The 24,187-nt window shown below is 46.6% G+C and overlaps 1 protein-coding gene across 17 annotated transcripts in view; it reads right to left on the reverse strand.

Annotated features, from left to right (window-relative positions):
* The window catches only part of NCOR1 (nuclear receptor corepressor 1), a 372,787-nt gene that overhangs the window by 294,581 nt on the left and 54,019 nt on the right, over window positions 1-24,187 (reverse strand). For 16 of the 17 annotated variants that reach the window (XM_029611288.1, XM_029611302.1, XM_029611294.1 and 13 more), the window contains 3 exons: window positions 7,175-7,347; window positions 1,640-1,730; window positions 400-578 (listed from right to left, as the gene is read on the reverse strand). In XM_029611288.1, the coding sequence (XP_029467148.1) occupies window positions 400-578; window positions 1,640-1,730; window positions 7,175-7,347 (443 nt within the window). The remainder of the gene's footprint in view (window positions 1-399; window positions 579-1,639; window positions 1,731-7,174; window positions 7,348-24,187) is intronic. The other variant, XM_029611291.1, reaches the window with a different exon arrangement.

A 24,187-nucleotide genomic window follows, 5' to 3' on the forward strand; every position in this document is an offset into this window, starting at 1 on the left:
CATTTACTAAATATTCTAATTCTTTTAGGACTTGAACTTCTGAAACCTAAATCGGTCCATGAAATCCACAGAGCTTCCCTATATGAGATGAGAGAAAGGAGATTCTGAGACAGGATCAAGAATTTACTTTACAGGATGCATGGTGGATGGACAAAGAACCAGAATATTCTTTAGGACTAGAGCAAAATATTGGGGGTTCTAGTTTTCAAATAGCCCTATAATAAGAAGCAAGGTACAGTGAATATATCAGAGAGAGCACCTCACCCCAGAACCCAGCAAGGAAAGCAGTGGATACAAGCTCCTGAAATAAAATCATTAACAATCAAAGTGCCCAAGCTGAAGCCGCATCTTCTCTCAACGTAATAATACAACCACAAGGAATGCAAGGTGACTGGTTACTTTTCCTTGAAGATCTCCTTCTCATGGTCTGTCCAGACGTTCATGAACTGCCGGTCTTTATAAACCTTCATGGGATCTTCCATCAGGCCATTCATATTAATAAATTTAACCCGTCTCTGCTCAGCATCAAACATCATGGGAGGAATGACAGACAGCTGTCGCATCTGTTTTTCATGGTTCTACAACAAAAATGAGAATGATTGATCCTTGGGCCACCTGGCCATCAAATTCTCTTCAATGCAACTAGGATCTGATGCTGTTGAGATTTTAGATATAAATGTAAAATTCAGCCTCCACATCGTTAAAGTGATTTTGTGGGATTTGCGTGTTTTACTTCTAAAGACTGTGGTTACTGCATGAAATCCACAGTAATCATGAAATCGCTTTCATTCTACATGGAATGATTAATATTTTTATCCCTGGTACTAAACAGAATTCACTGCTGGGGGTGTTAGTGAGTGCCATTTCCTATAGGAATAAGAGACAACTCTCACTAACACACCTGGTACTAAATTCTATATTTGAAAATGAATATTTTTAAATACAATAAACTATTATGTTTTGTACAAGTGACGAGAATTAAATAGCTTTGTTCTTAAGTTAACATCATCATTGTCAAGCTACTAGACATATTCATGTTCTTTCACAGAAGTTTCAGATTATGACAACACAAGCCATAGACCACATAACATTCTGCAAGTGCAAACCGAAGGCCTCTAGTTAATTCTTTGCAAATATCATATGGAACAGATGTCTGCTAACTCCTGAATCAAAAGGCATTGCATAAAACTGACCAAATATTCAACTATCTTAAATCTGGGCTCACCACATCTTCTCTCACATGCATGCCCAGGAACGTTCTTTTATGGATCTCAGAGAATCTCCCTTTCTCTGTCCTTTCATAGGTCCCCTAAGTGTCTTTCCTTCTTTTACATGAATGCCCAGGCATATTGTTTAGAGGTGCACCTGTAGTGTCACAATCATCTGCAGTGTCAGGGACACTCTCAGGTTTGCATGCTGAAGGTCAAATACATTTTTAAGGCTGCAATATGATGGAATTAATTCCACTCTGATTGGTAGGACGCAGGGTGCTCAATCTTAGAGAAAACGCTGCTGCTTCTTAAGGTGCCTGCTGTAACTAAAGATGCAATTTTACAAACCACACCACCTTAGAGCTCTAACATGACCTAGCATGCTATAGGTGGACGGAGATTGCACTGAACGGAGAGAATGACCTCACCTCCTGCTCAGAAAGCCCATCAATGATTTCTGAGATCTCATGCTCACTTCTTGCAATGGTTGCAGACAGACCAGCCCCTCGTTGGCCAACCCTAGGTTTCAAAAGCAAATATACACACACATAGAAAGCACATTAAAGAGAGACTTCACAAGAGAAACAAACTTTTCAAAACCATTTTTCCCTCTCAAAAGATGGAAGGAAAGAATAAAGTGAATTAAAATTAAAGCATCACCCATTGTTAGTCTCCTGTGCTATTCAAAGAACAAGTGTCTGAGGCAGAGCAACCATGTCAACAATTCAGCATTCTAAGGGAAGAGGAAGATTGTTTAACCCCCACTGCAAAACACAGCAGGAATAAGCTACCTGTCACAGAGTCTTATTTCCAAAAGAGAAATTACTACTTACCTGTTTCTTTCTTCTAATAAGGTCAGGTCAATCCCAACGAATGAGTTATGCTCCTCTGCCAGCAAATGGAGATGGGGCAAAGGTTGACGTAATGGCTATATAGTCCCAACCAGACATCAGCCCGCCACTATAATCTGGAAAAGCCAAACTGTGGACAAAACTGATTATACTTGAACATTATCAACAGCCAAACATTCATGTTTCTCAACCAATAGGAACACTGAGCTCAGCCAAATGAAGGAACATATCTAGAAAACTAAAGAAGCCACTTACTAAGTCTCAACAAAGAGCAGGAATCATACTTTGCAGAGTTCACCCGAAGAAAAGCTAACCACAATTTTAAACATCGGCAGCAGAGGGCTGGGATTGACCTGCCCTTAATAGAGGAAGAGAAATTATCAGGTACATAGTAATTTCTCCTGCCTCAGCGTTCGGGCAGGTCAACCCAAAAGAGTGGGATGTACCAAAGCTAACCTTGAAAAATGGTGGGAGGCTGCCAGTGGTCCAGTCAATACCACCCGTGCAAACGCAGCATCCTCCCTAGCCCTAACATCCAAGCGGAAATGCTTGGAGAAGTTGCGCAAAGATGACCATGTCGCCACTCGGCAAATTTCAGCTGGCAACAACAAATGAAGTTCTGCCCACGATACCGACTGAGCCCTCGTGGAATGACGTCTAATCTGTTGTTTTGGTAAGGCAACTTCAGCAGCCACGTAGGCTGCCATAATAACTTCCTTAACCCAGCAGGTAGTCATAAGAACATAACAGATGCCATACTGGGTCAGATCATGGGTCCATCACCATAGCATCCACCTTTGGAAGAGAAAAGAGCTCCAACGTCTGTTCTGGCAAAGGATAAAGCTTAGCCATCACCCTTCCTACTCTCAAGCCAGAGTCGAGTGCTCCCCATTCTCAATTCACCATCTTGTTCACCGATTTATGATAGGAAAAAGATCTCAGGAAGGCCCAAATGCCATCCAGAACCGGATCCGCTCCTTCCATATCCGAGTCTTCCTGCGGGACTTTCAGCTCCAGTTCCTCCAAGACCTGAAGAATCAAAGGGCCTAACTCCTCCTTCCAGAACAAGCGGAGCATTTTGTGGTCATCAACCTCAGAAACTGGAAGATGATCTAGATCATCTCCCTGAGACAAGCCGGCATCATCCAGATCAATACCCTGATCCCACGACAACAAGGTCTCCTGTGTTTCGGGGTCCTCTCGTATCCCAACCAAATCATCCAAGTCTTCACCTGTAAAACCAGGACACCGCGAACACTGTCACAGCGGAGGGTTTCTACCATGGGACAGCTCAGGCCCTGGAGCACCTCTTAGACCCTCCAGAGGGTAAGACTGGCTACCTAGACCTGGCTGCTGAGCTAAATAAACCTCATGCAGCAGGAGAACAAAATCCACAGAGAAGGCACTGGCAAATCTAAGCACACTTCCTCATCTGCCACCCCCCCCCAGCCCTTCTACCGTGGTTGGGTGAGCCGGAGAAAGATGCAGAGGAAAATCTTCCCCTTCTCCCATCTGAATAGGCTTTGCTGCCATTCCCGCATCGGAAGAAATCAGAGGTCTGCCGCAATCCACACTTCGGTGCTTCAAAGGAACCCTGAGGGGAGAGCCCGAACGATGTTTCCTGCCTCTCACAGTCGCCAAGGACTCGGACGGTCCCTCTCCCCCGCAACACAGGCTGCACAAACTGAAGCAGCTGAGCCGCACTGACCCTGCACCACATGCATGGCAAGCGGAGCCCGAACCATGCTGTCACTGGCGGGAAAACCCGCCTGCCGAGCCCTGAGCAAACGCGCGAACGGGAGCAACAAAAGGAGCATGCCCACCCGCTACCAGCAGGGACCAGAGGGAGAGAGCCGCCCACAAGACAGCCTTAACTTTATTTTATTTTTTTTTAAAACAACTTTAAAACTCTGGTCAGTCTCTCCTCTGCAGAGAACACAGTGCAGTCAGCTCAGGTTCAGCAAAAGGCAAAAATAAATAAGGAGAAAAAGACTGAAAACCAGAATTTTAAAGGAAGAAAGGCAAGCTGATGAAAAGAAAAATTACCAGTCACGCTGAGCCTACAGCTGTCTGAGCAGCCTCGTGAAGTGGAGGGATCTGAACCACCAGATTTACACCCCACGGACTAACAGAGCGAGCATACAAAAAGACCACCGACCTCCAGCTCGTCCACCTCAACCAAACAGGGAAGGATCCACAAGGGCCCAACACCCCTGGGAGGAAAGCTCATGACAACAAAAAAAAAACAAACAAAAAAAAAAAAAAAAACTTGCCAGACTGCAGAACTGCAGGTTTATGCATCAGCCACCATCCGCTGGAGACAGAGAAATATTGAGGAACTGCAGGTGGCACCAGGGATTATGAAGCAGCGTGAATGAAATTTTCTGTCTCCATCTGCTGACAGGGATGCATAAACCAGAGTACGTACAGGGGTCCTGGCTACAGGGGGAGAGGGCTAAAGCCTTCACTGCCAAGCCTCTCTTAACCTGCAACCACCAATTCGAATTTAGATCCATGCCAGTCAAGGCTACCAGACTGAAGGCACTCTACTGAGGGAGGGACCGCATGGTATCACCTCAGGAGGCAAGCGGCACTACATAGACATTTCATCTTTCCAATATCTGCTTTCCAACTTTTCGTTTTTTTTTAACCCACAGGCAATCCCTCTAAGGGAAGTGCATGTTCAGCATCTACTGAAGACGGAGAATACTGGCAGGCTGATGTAGGGCAGGACTATATAGCCATGACATCAGCTTTTGTTTCAGTCTCCATCTGCTGGCAGGTGTGCATAACTCACTCGTTGGGATTGACTTACCTGAACGCTGAAGAAGTTTATTTTTTCAAAGTACAGAAAAATGGTTGAACACAAGCGCATGTAACTGATTTTCTGTATGGGTTATCAAGCACCCTTGCTTTTTTCTTACTGAAGGAAAGCTCCTCCACCTGATGAAGATAGGGCACATCAGAGCTCCTGGGCTCACTTTATTAAGGGGGAGAAGAAAAGGCAGGTGATTGTTAAACTATTTGCACAAATTCAAATAGTCCTGTAGGTGCCAACAGGAGCCTTCCATCTGCTTTGCAGTAAGAATTAAGAAAACCAACAGCCAAGTGAAAAAAAATCTGGTTTATAAAGGGGAGAAATGTAATATTAGAAAAATAGCCACAATAACCATGACAGAAGTTGATGACTAAGGCTAATGGAAATATGCAAAGCAAGAAAAAAATAGCCTTCTACAGACTCTGTCAATAGTCCTGCCAAGAGATTTTCCTGGCTTTTTCTTCTTCTAAAATATATGAGACAGGGTCTTCACGGGAGCTTGAGCAAAGCTCTGGGTGGGTCACACTTTACAAGAGAGTAGGAAACCAGCCACAGCAGCAATCCTTACATCACTGCATCAACAATTTCCGCTCAAGCTGCTCAGCCGTCCAAAGGACAAATTGCTCCTGCACCTGTTGAACTTTAACACTTTTTTTTTTTTTTTTTTTAAATCTTCAAAATGTTTATTTAGTTTTTGCATCTGGACACCTGTAATTTTTTTTTAAACTTTCCTCCTGGGTCCAGTGATGCCAAAAGAAGCATTAAAAAAACATCATCTATGTTTCCTCTGCCTAGGTAAGTACCAGTATTAAAGAAGAAGCCACGGCAAATAATAGAAACAGCATCTGGTTAATTAAAAAAAAAAACTAAAATAAATTTCTGGAAGGAGAATTGTTGTAAAATAATTCTCCATTTAAGTCCTCGGCTTCTAGCTCTCATTCACTGCTGCTGCAACACATTTTCCTTGCTGCAGTCTCTTTACATCAAAACATGACAACTATGCTTTCAGCAAGCACAACTTGTCAGCCAATGGGAAGGAAAAGAGGATCACTGTTTCTCCATGAGAATGGCCAATTACTAGAACAATTTTAAACAGTGACACTGTCATTCGATATTTGTGAGTTTATTTTATCAGTGCTATTTTGTATGTATAAATTGTAAGCCGCCAGCTAAACTTGCCAAGATATTCAGCAGCATGGTCGTGTTGCTATCTTATGGGCCGATTCAGTAAAGTCCGCGGGAGAGCGGACGAATGCCTGCTCGCCTGTGCGCGCGATACAGTATTTAAATTAAGTGATGCGATAGAAACGGGCAAAAGGAGGTGCTAGGGTCACTAACGCGTCCATAGCGCCTCCTTTTAGCCCGGAGCGACGGCTGTCAGCGGGTTTGACAGCCGACGCTCAATTTTGCCGGCGTCAGTTCTCGAGCCCGCTGACAGCCACGGGCTCGGAAACCAGACGCCGGCAAAATTAAGTGTCCGGTTTTCGGCCTGACTGCCACCGGCCCATTTTAAATTTTTTTCTTCTTTTTTTTTTTTTTAAATTTTTTTTACTCTTCGGGCCCTCCGACTCAATATCGCCATGATATTAAGTCGGAGGGTGCACAGAAAAGCAGTTTTTACTGCTTTTCTGTGCACTTTCCCGGTGCCGGCAGAAACTAGCGCCTACCTTTGGGTAGGCGCTAATTTCTTAAAGTAAAATGTGTGGCTTGGCTGCACATTTTACTTACTCTATCGCGCGGGCATACCTAATAGGGCCATCAACATGCATTTGCATGTTGAGGATGCTATTAGGTGCCACGGGTTGGACGCGCGTTTTCCTCCCCTTACTGAATCAGGGGTAAGGAAAAACGCGCTTCCAAGGGCAGGTTAACAGTGCACTCCGTCAGAGCACACTGTACTTTATCGGCCTGTTAGTGCTAGCCGGATAAGTTTATCCAGCTAACTACAGGACAGCCAAATGGCCATCCTAGACTTATCTGGTTAACTAAGCTAGATAAGGCTGAAAATCAGGACTTACCCAATTTAATTAGCCAGATAAATAGCTCTGCCCCACCCTCACTTATCTGGCTGTTTAGCCAGACAATCAGATATGTGGTGGCCGCTCAGCATGGTCAAATATTAATTCTATATCACTTAAGTGGTACTGAATATTGACCTCATTATGTCTTCCTCGATCTCACAGCTTGTTCTATTAAGACAAGACAATTGCTCATATTTAACGTTTTCTGCAAGTTGTTCTATTGTATATACCTTTGTCCTTATTCCTCTGATATGGTGGAAAAGGGGAGGTTACCTTTGAAACCGCTCCTGCTGCTCTCGCTGCTTGCGGATTTCAGGGAACTGTTTCTCATAGTACTCTCGGGTTTTGGTCTCCTTGGCTTTCCGGCGAGGATTGTTCTCAATTCTGTCCACTTTCTTCTCCCAGGCTTCCATCAACTGATCATAACGTTGGCAGATTTTCTGTTCCTGGGAAATGTACACGTGAACAATTAAAAAGGTAGGACTCCTACCCCTTTACCTCCGATAGCCCTTATCCAAAACAATTTCATTCCATAATGTGCACACTGCTCCCACACTTCTGACCCTTTCATAATTCCGCTAGCCAAACCGAGAAGTTTTTCACAGCACATTACACAATCATTTACCCCAAGATCTAAAAATGCATGAAAAAGTACTGAATGCCAGGAATTAGCCTGGTCTGTGGATACTTCCAGGATTCATGCTCCACTTACAGCCACCTGACACTTCCATGCATGTGCAGCAGTTTTTACACTACAAACAAACAAGTTCCAATGTGCTTGTCCTGATTTTTCTAAAGTTTGTCAGCCACACATGCAATCTCATTGTCTCTCTGGTGGTCTCCTCTACTCATCTCATCACCACATTCATAAGGAAACAGCAGTTTCCAAGGTTATTGAAGGTATTTATACAAACTCCTGCTAGATTTATTTATTACTTTTCCTTATCTAATCTGCCTGCAAGATCCAGAAACCTTTGGTGAATGCTTGTGCTGCAGACTGGTCAAGGACAGCCCGTAAACAGAAAGCAAGAATTAGAATGCCCAAGAACATGCAAATCTTCCGTAACTAGTCATCATCAGTTTCCTATCTTTAAACATCTCTCACAGAAACCACGAGGCAGCATGCTATGGGCAAAAGCCTGCGAGCACACTCCGAAGCCATGAGGCAGCGCGCTGTGAGCATATTCTGAAGCCATGAGACAGGAAGGGGGACAAAATAAGGGACATGAAACGTCTCCTCTATGAGGAAAGGCTAAAGAGGCTAGGGCTGCTCAGCTTGGAGAAGAGACGGCTGAGGGGGGATATGATAAGAGGTCTACAAAATCATGTAAGGACTTGAACAGGTTAATGTAAATCAATTATTTACTCTCTCAGATAATAGAAGGACTAGGAGGCAATCCATGAAGTTATCAAGTAGCTCATTTAAAACAAATTGGGGAAAATTATTTTTCCACTCAGTGCATAGTTAAGCTCTGGAATTCATTGCCAGAGGATGTGGTTATGGCAGTTAGTATAATGGAGAAATTACTTACCTGATAATTTTGTTTTCTTTAGTGTAGGACAGATGGACTCAGGACCAATGGGTTATGCTCCCCTGCCAGCAGATGGAGACTGAGTCAGATTTCAAAGCTGACGTCGCCCTACATACAACCCTGCAGTGACCTCAGCCCTTCAGTATTTTCTTAAAAAGCTACTGTGGACATACTATTGAAAAAAACTTGATTTAAAAGATAATTAAAAACAGATAACTGTAACTGTACTCAATCAATCAAACACTGAACCCCAGTAAGAATATAGATGCCCTGATCTAAGGACTGGATGACTGTTTACCTGTAATCTCTTGGAATCTGTATCCACTCCACGTGCGAATCCTTGGCACCTTTCTTGGGCAGCCGTGAGCAGAATGCTGAGTCCAACTGTCTACACTAAGGAAAACGAAATTATCAGGTAAGTAATTTCTCCATTTCCTAGCATGTAGCCAGATGGACTCAGGACCAATGGGATGTACTAAAGCTACTCCTGATCAGGGTGGGAGGCTGCCCACGGTCTGGTTAACACCGCCCTTGCAAAGGCTGAATCCTCTCAGGCCTGTACATCCAGGCAATAGAACCAGGAGGAGGAGGACCAAGTTGCCACTCGGCAGATATTGACAGGAGACAGAAGTCTAGACCTGCCCATGAGACTGCCTGAGCCATAGTGGAATGAGCTTTAACCTGAGAAAGTAATGGCTTTCCTGCCTCCACATAGGCTCCCGTGACCACTTCCTTAATCCAGTGAGCTATGGTAGCTCGCGAAGCTGGTTCGCCCTGCTTCCTTCCACCATGAAGGACGAACAGGCGGTCCCATCTTTCAGACCAGTTCTGAAACTTCCAGACACCGCACCAAACTTCCAGATACCGCACCAAAAGTCTACTGACATTCAAATCACGGCGGAGGTGGTATTCTTCCGCATCCTTGTGCTCATCTAGGTATGACAATGAAATGGACTGATTCAAATGAAACTCAGACTACCTTGGGCAAGAATGATGGAATGGTATGAAGCTGTAACACTCTTGGAGTCATCTGGAGGAACGGTTCCCAACACAATGCCTATAGTTCAGAGATGCGACGTACCGAGAATATAGCCACCAGGAACACTGTTTTCAAGGTTAAGAAACACAAGGAAAGACTGCGCAGCGGCCAAAAGGAGGGCCCTGCCAAAAATTCTAATATTAGATTAAGATTTCACAAGGGAATCGGCCACCGTAGGGGTGGCCAAAGGTACTTCACCCCTTTCAGAAGACGGGCCAAGTCCGGTTACCCGACAGGCGGGTTCCGCTCACCTTGCCCCTGAAACAGGACAGAGCCGCTACATGGACCTTCAAGGAGTTAAGGGTCAAACCTTTATTCAAACCGGCCTGCAAAACTTCCACAATTAGTGGAATTTTGACCGCCCAAGGGGGAACATCGCATTCCTCGCACCAGGCCTCAAATACTCTCCAGACCTACACATATGCTAGGGACGTGGAGAACTTCCATGCATGGAGTAAGGTGGCAATTACTGCCGCAGAATATACTCGCTTCATCAGGCGAGCCCTCTCTAGTATCAGACAGTAAGAAAGAATCAAGTCGGATCCTTGTGACGGACAGGTCTGTGGTGGGAGGCAAGGGGGGGGGGGGGGGGTTTCCCCCAGTAGGCTCCGCATGACCGGACACCTAGGCCAATCTGGAGCTATTAGTAGGTCTAATCCCCTGTGGTGCATGATTCTGCAAATGACCCTGCCCAGCAGGGGCCATGGAGGGAAGAGGTATAACAACTCTTCTTCTGGCCAGCTCTGAACTAGAGCATCGATATCCAGGAACCACTGATCTCTTCTGCGACTGAAGAATCAGGGAACCTTCACATTGTGAGATGCGGCAGCAGGTCAATGGATGGGAGACCCCCAATGATCTACTATCAGTTGAAAGGCTTTGGCCAACAACGCCCACTCTCCTAGATCAGACTCTCTCTGCTTAGAAAGTCTGCTCTGATTTTGTCTTTTCCTGCGATACGGGAGGCTGAGATCATCTTTAGATGTATTTCCGCCCATTCCATAAGAAGATCTGTCTCCTGTGACACTTGATACAGCAGAAGTTACCATAGGTCACCCTGTTTCTTCATTTCCATCCTCTAACCATTGGGGATCATTTGTGCTTATCCCATGCCCATTTGAGTTTTGTTACCGTTCTTGCCTTCACCAGCTCTTCCAGGAAGGGATCCCATGCATCCACCACCCTTTCCATGAAGAAATATTTCCTGAAATTGTACCTGGCATTTGATGTAGGTTACCGTCTTTGTGTTGTCTGACATTACATGGACCACTTGACCCTGGAGTCCATGGCTGAATTGTAAACACGCCAAGCTAATTGCCTGGGCTTTCAGGTGGTTGATATTCCAGAGGGCCTCTTTCCTCGGTCCAACGTCCCTGGGCCATCAGTTCCTGACAGTGAGCTCCCCAGCCCCAGAGGCTCACGTCTGTTCTGAGGACCAGCCAGGGCAGGAGTACACCCCTGCTCTGATGAGCTTCCTACAGCTACCAGTGGAGCCGATAACATAAGAAATTGCCATGCTGGGTCAGACCAAGGGTCCATCAAGCCCAGCATCCTGTTTCCAACAGAGGCCAAACCAGGCCACAAGAACCTGGCAATTACCCAAACACTAAGAAGATCCCGTGCTACTGATGCAATTAATAGCAGTGGCTATTCCCTAAGTAAATTTGATTAATAGCCGTTAATGGACTTCTCATCCAAGAACCCATCCAAACCTTTTTTGAACCCAGCTACACTAACTGCACTAACCACATCCTCTGGCAACAAATTCCAGAGTTTATTGTGCGATGAGTGAAAAATAATTTTCTTCGATTAGTCTTAAAAGTGCTACTTGCTAACTTCATGGAATGCCCCCTAGTCCTTCTATTATTCGAAAGTGTAAATAACCGATTCACATCTACTCGTTCAAGACCTCTCATGATCTTAAAGACCTCTATCATATCTCCCCCCCCCCCCCCCCCTCAGCCGTCTCTTCTCCAAGCTGAACAGCCCTAACCTCTTCAGCCTTTCCTCATAGGGGAGCTGTTCCATCCCCTTTATCATTTTGGTTGCCCTTCTCTGTACCTTCTCCATCGCAACTATATTTTTTTTTAGATGCGGCGACCAGAACTGTACACAGTATTCCAGGTGCGGTCTCACCATGGAGCGATATAGAGGCATTATGACATTTTCCGTTTTATTAACCATTCCCTTCCTAATAATTCCTAACATTGTTTGCTTTTTTGACTGCTGCAGCACACTGAGCCGACGATTTTAAAGCATTATCCACTATGATGCCTAGATCTTTTTCCTGGGTGGTAGCTCCTAATATGGAACCTAACATCGTGTAACTACAGCAAGGGTTATTTTTCCCTATATGCAACACCTTGTACTTGTCCACATTAAATTTCATCTGCCATTTGGATGCCCAATCTTCCAGTCTTGCAAGATGGGAACATATGCCCATTGGTAAGTGGAGGTGAATTGAATAGTCTTGAGATTACGGGTTCCAATGTGACCTTAGTGAGCGTTGAAATGGTCGCATGTGTGCCCTTGCCCACGGCACTACTTCCAGGGTTGTCACCATCAAACCAAGAAATTGGAGACAGCTCCACACCGTCTGGCATATTGTGCTCATCAAGTGACGCACTTGGGGCATCAACTTCCTTATCTGCGTGGTCGGAAGGAAGCCTTTGCCCTGCTTGATGTCAAACCGGACTCCCAGATATTCCAAGGACTGGAGGACTTGAGACTGCTTTTGTCCAGGTTTACAATCCAACAGAGTTCCTAAAGCAAGGAGGTTACCCGGAGACTCTCTTCCATGGATTTGGCCCGGATCAACCAGTCATCCAAGTTTGGGTGCACCAGGATTCCCCTCTTTTCTCAAAGCTGCCGCTACGGTCACCATAATCTTGGAAAATGTTCTGGGGGCGGTGGCTAAGCCAAAAGGCAGTACCCAGAACCAATAATGGCAACACAGTACCACAAAGCGTACGAAATGTTGGTGTTCTTGACGGATTGGAATATGTAGATAGGCCTCAGACAGGTCCAGGGAAGTTAAGAACTCTCCCAATTGTATGGCCATTATCACGTAGGGTAGGGTTTCCATGCAGAAATGATTCTCTCGCAGATGTCGGTTGAAACTCTTGAGGTCCAGGATGGGGCAAAAGGAAACTTCCTTCTTGGGTACAAAGAAATAGATGGAATAATGCCCCATATTTTCCTGGGGTGCAAGTACTTGGATTATATAGCTCTCATCCTGAGGAGCCTTAAAAGCGTAGTCTCTGTTGCATGCTTCTTGTGCTGGGAGTGGCAAGGAGACATCATGAATATGCTCAGAGGAGTGCTATGAAATTCCAGTGGATATCCTTCTTGTAGGATCTCCAGTACCCATTTGTCCAAAGTGATCTCGATCCACCTCTGGTAGAGGGACAGTCGACCCCCTTTCTCCTCATCCTGAGGGTTCGGGACAAACCTGAACCTGAGCCTGCTCCTCTCTTGGACTTTTGATTACTAAAGGACTGAGACCTCCAAAGGGCCAAGGCCTCTGAAATGTTGAGTTTCTGTAGGGGCAAAAGCATTGGGAGCCCCTGGATTGACCCCACATAGGCGAGGGGCACTGTAACTGCTTTCTCTTACCTTCTGGTAGCTGGGGAACTGGAGAATCGCTCCAGATACTGGCCAGGTTTTCCAATTTGCTTCCGAAAGGAGTGATCCTTTAAAGGGCAACTTTGTAAGATATGCATTGGAGGTTGCATCTGCTAACCAATTCTGCAGCTATAGCTGTCTTCTGCCCGCCAGCACTGAGGCCACTCAGTGCTGCAAAAAGGCAGCGGCAGGTTCCATAACCGCTCTGGAATTCACTCTCAAGTCATCCACTTCCTGAGAGAGGAATAGGCACGAACAAGCTACGAGGGCACAACAAGAAGCAATCTGTAAGGTCATTCTACTGCGACAAAGGCCTATTTAAGGATGGACTCCATCCATCTATCATGCTCTTCCTTTAAGGCCGCTCCTCCCTCCACTGGGATAGTTGTTCGCTTAGAGACAGCACAGATCAGTGCATCCACTTTAGGGAAACGCAAGCACTTTCTCACTGCTGGATCCAGTAGGTATAGAGCTTCTAACGCTTGTCCCCCTTTAAAACTTGCTTCTAGGGCGAAACAAATCCTGGAATGCTTCCAGTACTGGAAAGTAGCAAGAGGCTTTCCAAAGGGAAATCAGAATGGGATTCTTCTTTGGTTCCATCATAGAGTCCGCCCAAGAACTCCCAGCATTTTCAGGGTCTGGGAAGCCATGGCCGGCAATTTGTCACTATGGAAAAACCATAATATGGTCTGATACAGTTCTAAACCTGGCGGAATTTCCTCATCTTCCAAGGGATCTGTATCCTCCTCTTCGTACATGCCTTTCGAGTCCCTGCCAGGGATACTCATGGTGAGGCGAGGCATGGCTCAAGGTCCGCCGAAAAGACTGGGAGAAAGAGGGCTTACCGGCTGAGGTTCTGTCCAGACAGGGGCAAGTGAGGTAGCAGACTGCGCCTGTAGGAAGGCTTGAAGGCCCTGAAAAAAATTCCACCCAAGAGAAGGCAGCCGGATCCATGCATAACCCAGGAGGCACTGGAGTAGGTGCCACTGAATTTCGCTCTCCCATGGATGACCCAGTCCCAAGAATACTTCCAGTTAAGGCTGTGGCTAACCCATCCTCTGAATAAGAGGAGCCGGGCTTAGAAAGGTACGAGGAGGCCAACTGTCCCTGGGCTTCTTCACAGTGCTGACATAAGTAGGAATCCAGGTCAGACTGTGAAGCCCTAAAATGACAAGCAGCGCAGAGAGAAAGGCGCTTACTTTTCTTGGCTGCCGGAGCCAATGACAGCAGTAACTGTATTCTGTCGGCTCGTGCTTAAACTTTTATGCGCACAAATTTTGGGCACCTAGGCAGGACGCAGTAAGGTGCATATACAGCCCGTGCGCACGGTTTTACCTGTATTCTGCGCTCAGTAGCTTGTGTGCATATATACGTGCACATTATGCACATTGCATATACCGACATTCTATGGAGGGCAATAGGCATGCACAAAGATGCACACAAGATGGTGCCGACCAAGCCTAAAGCCGGGCCTAGCCCACTGGGGGGACCACTCAACCCACTCAGAAGTCCACTTCCCCTTACCCCAAAGGTATCAGGAACAACGTCGGTACAGTGCACTGAGTGAGAGTGGCAGAAGTCTTACCGAAACACCTCCAAATGTCTCTGAATTGGGAGGTAAATCTTTTTTTTTTAAACGTACCTAGGCTCAGAGCTTACCGAATGAGTAAAGAGATGGTCTCCAGCCATCACTGCCTTGCTCAGCTTCCTGCACCCGCTGCCCTTCAGCTTCTTAAGCAGGAAAGTCCATGCCGGAACCGGCTACCGGACCAAGGCACACCTCCAAGGGATCTTGGAAATCGCCTCAGGAATTCTCAACTTGGGGAGGGACATTTAGGTATCACCACAGAAGAGAGGGCTCAATTTTTTTCTCCAATTTAAATGTAGAATTTCTCCTTCCAAAAAGGTACAGCAATCCCCATAGGGAGAGCTACGTCCACCATCTGCTGGAGACTGAGAAATACTGAAGGGCTGAGGTCACTGCAGGTGTGTATCTAGGGTGATGTCAGCTTTGAAATCTGTCTCAGTCTCCATATGTTGGCAGGGGAGCATAATCCATTGGTCCTGAGTCCATCTGGCTACACGCTAGGAAACTGGGTTTAAAAAAAGGTTTGGATAAGTGCCTAGAGAAGATGTCCATAAAAGGAAATTTGGTTCTTACCTGCTAATTTTCGTTCCTGGAATACCACAGATCAGTCCAGACATGTGGGGTTTATGCATCCCTACCAGTAGATGGAGGCAGAGAACAAAATTGAGGTACTGCTACTTAACAGAGTGCCACCTGCAGTCCCTCAGTATTGACCTGTACCCAAGCCAAGATGAAAACTCCAAAACACCAGAATCTTCTCCCCTAAAAACATCTGGGTAATAAGATGGAACTGCTCAACGAAGCTGACCCTTGAATCTCAAACAAAATGAGAACTATATACAATTATCTTCTGCAAAACAAAATTAAACTCTACATCACCAGCAGCAGCCAGAATCAGGAGAGGTCTTTCGAAATATAATCAAAATCAGAATGGGCCGGGAGCCTGGACTGATCTGTGGTATTCCAGGAATGAAAATTAGCAGGTAAGAACCAATTTTCCTTTCCTGTTCATGCCCCAGATCAGTCCAGACAAGTGGGATGTACCCAAGCTCCTTTACCCTGGGCGGGATCCTGAAAGACCTGCTTGCAGCACACTTTCCCCAAAGGCGCCCTCCTCCGGGACTCTGACATCCAAACATTAATGTTTAGTGAAAGTGTGCAAAAAGGACCATGTTGTTGCTGCATGACAAATCACCTGTGGCGACACCAACTGACACTCCGCCCAGAAGGCTGCCTGTGCCCTAGTGGAATGCGCTCGCAAACCATCAGGAATCGGCTGACCTTTACAAATATAGGCCAAAACAATTGTCTCCTTCAACCAATGAGAAATTGTACTCTTAGACCCCTTGCCACCTTTCTTTGGTCCATTGCGTAACACAAAAAGATGGTTCAGAGGTTCGAAATTCATTAGTGACCTTGAGATAACTTAGCAGAACGAGACACACATCCAAAAGATGAAGTTCCCTCACATGGGGAGAATCGGACGACAGATGAGAAAATCCCGGCAACTCAACTGTCTGGCTAAGATGAAAGGCAGACACAAACTTGGGCAAAAAGGAAGGAACCGCTCGTAATGAGACTCCCTCATCGGAAATTCGCAAAAAGTGCTCCCTGCACGATAAGGCTTGGAGCTCAGAAATCCATCTCACCGAGCAAATCACCACCAGAAAAACTGCCTTCAGAGTAAGATCCTTCAGTGAAGCTCTGCATAATGGTTCAAAAGGAGGACCACATAGTACCCGCAGAACCAAAATAAGATTCCAGGACGGACAAAGTCTACGAACTGGAGGACGCAAATACTTTGCTCCCTTTAAAAAATGCAGTACATCCAGATGCGAAGTTAAGGGTCTTCCCTGCAACCTGGACTCTGAGCGAATTATAGGCCAAACCTTTAGATAAGCTGTCCTGTAAGAATGCCAAGACTTGGGCCACACTAGCCTGTAAGGGCTCAGCATTATGGATCCCATACCAGGCCTTAAAAACTCTCCAAACTCTTATATAAGATAAAGAAGTGGAGGACCTTCTAGCCTGAAGCAGAGTAGAAATCACCGGCTCGGAATACCTCTTCAAGCGGAAACGTCGCCTTTCAAAAGCCAAGCCGCTAGACAAAAGCAATCCGCCTGTTCCAACAAGATGGGTCCCTGACACAGCAGACCCTTCATGTGGCTTAATCAAATGGGCCAGTCTATCGCCTGCTGAACCAGCTCCGCAAACCACGGATGCAGCCACTCCGGTGCTACCAGGATCACTCGCCTGTGTTGTTGCTCAATGCACTCGACTTATAAGTGGCCATAGAGGGAAGACATACAGAGAAGCCTCTCTGGCCACGGCTGAACTACAGCGTCGATCCCTGCGAAGCTGAACTTCCTTCGGCGACTGAAAAACTTGGTCACCTTGGCATTCTTTTTTGTTGCCATGAAGTTGAACTGGGGTCCTCCCCGCTTGCGCCGAAGAAGGGAAAAGGCCTCTGCCGACAATTCCCATTCTCCTGTGACCAGCCACTGCCTACTGAGAAAATCCGCCTGCACATTGTCTACCCCTGCTATGTGAGAGGCTGTGAGAGCCATTAGATGAATTTCTGCCCAGGCAAAGAGCTTGTGAAATTCTTGAGCCACCAGGTGACTCTTTGTTCTGCCCTGTCGTTTGATATGGCCACCATTGTTGCACCGTCCGAGAACATATGTACTGCCTGTGTCTGAATCCGAGGGAGAAAGAACAGTGCTCTCTGAACTGCCAAAGTTTCCGACGGTTGATTGACCAGGACGCTTCCACTGGGGACCATTGCCCTTGGGCCGCTGAACCCTGACACACCACTTCCCAACCGCTGAGACTGGCATCCATGGTGACTATCACCCAGTCCGGAACCTCCAGATCCACTCCCTTCTCCAAATTGGACCGCAATTGCCACCACGAGAGACTGGACCTGGCTTCTTCCTGGAGCGGTTACGGTAGCTGAAATTCCTCAGATACCGGATTCCATCGGGACAGGAGAGCTTTCTGTAATGGATGCAGGTGCGCAAAAGCCCATGGGACCAGATCCAGCATAGAAACCATGGACCCTATAACCTGAAAATAATCCCAGACCTTGGGGACCCGTAGGTCCCGCAATCAAAGTACTTGCGACTGCAACTTCAGGATCCTCTCTGGGGTGAGAAACACCCTGCCTATCCAGGTGTCGAATCGCGCCCCCAGATAATCCAAGGACTGGGACGGGATCAGCTGACTCTTCGCCTGGTTTATCACCTAGCCCAGGGCCTCCAGGCGCTCCATCACTCGCCAAATGGAGGAGAGACACTCCACCTCCGACTTCACCCGTATGAGCCAATCGTCGAGATAAGGATGGACTAGTATCCCCTCCTGAGGGGTTGCCATGATTATTTATTTATTTAAAAAATTTTTATATACCGACATTCATCCAGGATATCATATCGGTTCACATTGTAACGCAAAAACAAACGCACGGCATGGCGCTTTACATTGAACAGTAAAAACATGATAACAATGCATTAACGAGAGGGGGGAACAATAACATGGGAAGTTTTGCAATAAAATTATAAACAAAGTTTGCAATTATATACATATGTACAAAAGAAAGAAAACTATGAGGTTAATTTTAATCAGGCTAGGAAATAAGAAGGGGAAGAGAAGGGAGGAGAGCGAGGAAAGAGGGGGGCAGAGAGAAAGAAAAGAAGGTGGCGGAGAAAAGGGGAGGGGAGAGAGGGGCGGTAGAATGGGAAACAGGGGAGGAGTGTGGAGAGTGGGGACAGTGGTGAGGTATAGTGAAAAATTAAGTGTATGCTTTTGCAAAGAGCCAGGTCTTGAGCTTCCGCTTGAAAGATTTGAGGCATTCTTCTTGCCGTAGTTCAACAGGCATTTTGTTCCAGAGAGTCGGCCCGGCTATCGATAGTGCACGGGCTCTTGTGGAAGTGAGTTTATAGAGTTTAGGAGAGGGGATAGGCATGGTTGCGAGATGTGCTAGTCTGGTGGGCTTATTAGACTGGTGAAGACGGAAGGATTCATTGAACCAGTTCATTTCGGGATTGTATAGGGCTTTGTGGATGAGAGAGAGCGCCTTATATTGTATGTGGGAAGCTATTGGAAGCCAATGTAGGTCTTTTAGAACAGGTGTAATATGGTCATGTCTACGTAAATTGGTCAAGATCCGGGCTGTGGTGTTTTGTAAGATTTGAATGGGATGGATGGCATTGTTAGGTAGGCCGAGGAGTAGGGAATTGCAGTAGTCGGTTTTGGCGAAGATTGTGGTTTGGAGAACTGTACGGAAATCGGGGGGATGTAATAAGGGTTTGAGTTTTTTTAGTGTGTGGAGTTTAAAGAAGCCATCTTTTAGAATGTTATTTATGAATTTCTTTAGTGTGACGTGACCATCAAGAATGATACCCAGATCACGGACTTGTTGAGCAAATTGGAACTGAGGAAAAGGGGGGAGGATCGGTTGGTTTTGGGGTGAGATGAGCATAATTTCAGTTTTAGTGGTATTAAGAGCAAGGTGGATGGAGGAAAGGAGATTGTTAATGGAATGGAGGGTTTCATTCCAGAAATCCATGGTTTTTGATAAGGAGTCAGTGATGGGTATAAGCAGCTGAACATCATCAGCATATATGTAATGAGGGAGGTTTAGACTGGAGAGGAAGTAACAGAGGGGCAGAATGTAAATATTGAATAGGGTTGAGGATAGGGAGGATCCCTGAGGGACACCTCGGTTGAGGGGGATGGCCTTGGATACGTGATTTCCTAGCTGGATTTTGTAATCTCTATTACTAAGGTAGGAGTTGAACCAATTGTGGGCAACACCTGTAATACCGATTTCAGTTAGCCGCTGTAGGAGAATGGGATGGCTAACGGTGTCGAATGCGGAGGAGATGTCAAGGAAGGCAAGAATGTATGATTGCCCTTTCTCAAATCCTTTGATAATGTGGTCTGTCAGGGAAAGTAAAAGAGTTTCAGTGCTATGAGATTTTCGAAAACCGTATTGTGCGGAGGCCAGGATATGATTTTCTTCAAGGTATTCTGTGAGTTGCTTGTTGACAGTTTTTTCAAGCAGTTTAGAGATGAATGGAAGATTGGATATGGGGCGATAATTAGCTGGATCAGAAGGGTCAAGTTTGGGCTTCTTTAGAATAGGTTTGACTATTGCCTGCTTCAGGGGGAGCGGCACCTGTCCAGAGCTAATGGATAAGTTGATGATTTTTGTTAAAGGTTTGGCAATGATGTTGGGTATTGTAAGAAGATGTTTAGTGGGTATAGTGTCAGATGGGTGGGTGGAAGGTTTGGCTTTCTTGATAAAGGTTTCTATTTCTAATGATGAAGTGCAGTCTAGTGAGGAGAGGGCATTGGTGTAATTACTGGTTTTTGTTTGATTGATGTCAGATTCGAAGTGGTTGGTAGGATTGGCAGAGGAAGAGAACTTGGATAGCAAATTATCCACTTTGGTTTGGAAGAATGTGGCAAGTTCTTCACATTTGGATTTGGCTACTACATCAGGGATGTGAGGGGTAGCTGTTTTAGTGAGAGAATTCACGTAATCGTATAATACTTTAGGGTTGTATTGGAATTGATGAATTTTGTTGGCATAGAAGTCTCGCTTTGTCTTGTTAAGTTTGTCACTATAGAGATTTAGGGAGGATTTAAATTGTGCCAGGTGCGTTTGTGAGGGATCCTTGCGCCAGATCTTTTCAGATTTCCGAAGGAGTTGTTTGAGATTTTTTAACTCTTGGGAATACCATGGTTTCTTACTCTTGTTGTTTTGTGGGCAGACAAGTTTGGATTGTAGGGGACAGGTGGTGTTGGCTATACTGTTGGTGATGTCAAACCATGAGGTAAGCGCTGTGTCTGCATTGGTGAGCTCTAGGTGGTCAAGTTTGTTGGCGAGAGCCGATATAAGGTAGTCTCTTGTGCAATTTTTTCTGAGTGAATGGTTATGTTTGTGTTGTCATGGCAGGTGGGTGTCTTAATGGAAAGAGAGGTTTCAATGAGGTGATGATCTGACCAGGGGATGGGTGTGTGGGAAGGGTGATCAGTTTGTATGAGGGCATTGGTGAATAGAAGGTCGAGGGTATGGCCCGCCTTGTGAGTAGGAAAATGGATAGATTGCTTATATCCTAAAGCATTTAGTGAATCAAGAAAAGCGTCACAAGAAGGGGTGCGAGGGGAACTATCAACATGCAAGTTGAAATCTCCAAGTATGATGGCTGGAATGTCAATGGAGATATTCGTTGCAATGTATTCTATAAGGGTTGAGGGGTTGTTATGTAGGGTACCTGGGGGGGCGTATATGAGACATAATTGTAAAGAGGGGGATTTGAAAAGGCCTATTTCAATTTTTGGAGGGGGCGGAGTAGAGTGGAGAATCATGTTGAACTTTTTCTTTATGATTAAGAGTAAACCTCCTCCTTTCTTTTTTGGCCTGGGGATGGAGAAAGTATCATATGTTTCGGAAGGAAGCTGATTAAGGAGGACAGAGTCGGTATCCTTTAGCCAGGTCTCTGTTAAGGCACAAATATCTGGGTCTTGGTCGGAGAGTAGGTTGCAGAGAAGGGGTATCTTTTTGTTTAGAGATTGGACATTGAGGAGGACAAGAGATAGTGCAGTAAGACCAATAATTTGGGTAAGAGGGGGGGCGATCATGGAAGGGAGAATAGTTTTTATATGAGAGTGGTGTCATGGGTATAGGGGGATGATGGGTCTGCGTTTGTTATAGTTGAGGATGGAGATCTGGTGCTGATGCATTTTGTAGGATGGGGTGTTGGGAGGAGGTATGAGAAAGGAAAGAAGGAAACAAGAAAAAGAAAGGATAATGAGGGATAATTGGGTGATTAGTGCAGCTGAGTTGTGGTGATGGAGAGAAGCACAATAATAGGTAAGAACTTCAATTTTGAGTACAGTGAGAGGAGCACAATAATAGGCAAAACACTTCACTTTTTGAGCACAGTGAGAGGAGCACATTAATAGGCAAACATTTCAATAGTTGAGGGCACAGACATCTGTGAAGGAACAGGTGGCAAGTTCATGACGTTGGGGGATATAGCCTAGAAAAGGAGGGCTCTTACCCCAACAGGAGGGTCACTTCCTTCTTTGACCCTTTGTTTTTGTCTGGGCAGCGATTTGGGAGGATGACCAAAGGCTAGTTCTCACCGAGTTGGTGGGCGGGAGGTAGACTGCAAATTTGGGGTATGAGGAGTGAGGTCAGATTTATGGTGCCGTTCGAGAGGGCCGCTCGAAGGGGCGCTCAAAGGGGCAGGCCCCTTTGTCGCGCTCCTTCGGCGCGTGACGCCTGAACCTGAGGGTCTTTTAAATCCCAGCGCGGGCTGCCTTGATAGGCCGGCTGTCGCTGGTGCGTCTTCGGTTGGCTGTCCATCGGTGGGGGCGGGGCGAGCGGCCCGGAGCGGACGAGGACGACGATCGGATTGCGGTCAGGTAAGCAGGCCGGTTAAGCCTCGTGGTCGGCGAAGGGGACCCGTTCGGGGTAGGAGTGCAAAAAGCAAGGCCTTACCCCGGTGGGTCCTCGGCGCCGATCGCGCAGGCCCACTCTCCTGTCTGTCGCCGGGTCGAAAGGAAGGCTTGCTGCTGCGCGGGTCCTTTAAATCCCAGCGCGGGCTGCCTTGATAGGCCGGCTGTCGCTGGTGCGTCTTCGGTTGGCTGTCCGTCAGTGGGGGCGGGGCGAGCGGCCCGGAGCGGACGAGGACGACGATCGGATTGCGGTCAGGTAAGCAGGCCGGTTAAGCCTCGTGGTCGGCGAAGGGGACCCGTTCGGGGTAGGAGTGCAAAAAGCAAGGCCTTACCCCGGTGGGTCCTCGGCGCCGATCGCGCAGGCCCACTCTCCTGTCTGTCGCCGGGTCGAAAAGGTTACTACCATTACTACCATTACTACCATCACCTTTGTAAACGTCCTCGGTGCTGTAGCCAGCCTGAAAGGCAAAGCTCGAAACTGAAAATGCTCTCCTATACAGCGAAGCACAGGAACCTCTGATGATCCAGACTGATAGGAATGTGGAGTAATGCCTCCATCAAATCAAGAGAGAGGCCAGGAACTCTCCCTTGCGTACCACCGCAATCACTGTCCACAATATTTCATTCGAAAACGTGGGACCCACAATGCCGCATTGGCATTTTGCAGATACAGGATGGGACAAAACGAGCCCTCCTTCTTGGGAATCACATAGTACACGGAATACCTTCCCTGACCGTGTTCCCCTTGCAGTACCGGAAGAATGGCTTCCAATCGCTGCAACTGCAAGTGTCCCGAACCACCGCCCACCTGACAGGCGAGGCACAACAGGATACCACAAAGGCATCCTTGAGGGGCCAAGAAAATTCTAATGCGTAGTCGTCTCGTATTACTTCCAGCATCCACTGATCCAAAATAATTCTGGTCCACTCCTCGTAGAAACGGGATAATCTTCCTCTGACTGCCACAAGGGAGGAGTGGACCAGTCTGCCTTCATTGGGCGGACTTGACAGCTCCGACCCTTGTCCGGAGCCCTCTCTGGCTGGCCTGCGGGTCCCCCAAAAGGATTGCTGCCATCCTGATGCTTGCTTTTGCGAAGAACCGGACAAATTTCTGCTGGCATGAAATCTCATCTCAAGGAAGCAAGACCGCGGCGCATAGGTCTTCATAGTGCCCTTCTTATCCTCTGGCAACCTATTTTCCTTAGAGTCTGCCAGATGCTTCATTAGCTTCTCCAGGTCTTCGCCAAACAATAACTGACCCTTAAAAGGGAGATTAGCTAGCTGCGCATTTGACCAAACATCTGCTGACCAATTGCACAGCCACAGAAACATTCTTGCAGCTACTGTGGAGACGATATTCCAAGACGAAGTGTGGAGGATATCATAGAGGGCATCCACCATATAAGCCATGCCCGTTTCCAAGTGAACATCCTGATCCGCCATAGGGGCAGCTCCAGTCGTTTCCTCTTCCTTCTGCACCCAGTTCAGACAAGCCCTCTGCATAAGGCTAGCGCAGACTGCAGCCTTAAGGCTCAGAGCTGAGACCTCAAACAGCCTTTTCAAAAAGATCTCCAGCTTCTGATCTTGAACATCCTTTAAAGCTGCCGACCCTGCCACCGGAATGTTCATCTTCTTGGTCACCGCTAACACCGCTGTGTCCACCTTTGGCAATTTCCACCACTCCATGATGTTCTCGGGCAGGTGGTACAATCTGGCCATCCTCAATCCAGCCTCCGGAGAATCCCACACCCAGTCAATCAACTTCTATATCTGCTTGTGGTTAGTGCAGTTAGTGTAGCTGGGTTCAAAAAAGGTTTGGATAAGTTCTTGGAGGAGAAGTCCATTAACTGCTATTAATCAAGTTTATTTAGGGAATAGCCACTGCTATTAATTGCATCAGTAGCATAGGATCTTCTTAGTATTTGGGTAATTGCCAGGTTCGGCCTCTGTTGAAAACAGGATGCTGGGCTTGATGGACACTTGGTCTGACCCAGCATGGCAATTTCTTATGTTCGGCAAGGGGAATGTCCTTGGCG

This window comes from Rhinatrema bivittatum, chromosome 8 (genome assembly GCF_901001135.1).
Source record: "Rhinatrema bivittatum chromosome 8, aRhiBiv1.1, whole genome shotgun sequence".
Classification (NCBI taxonomy): Eukaryota; Metazoa; Chordata; class Amphibia; order Gymnophiona; family Rhinatrematidae; genus Rhinatrema; species Rhinatrema bivittatum.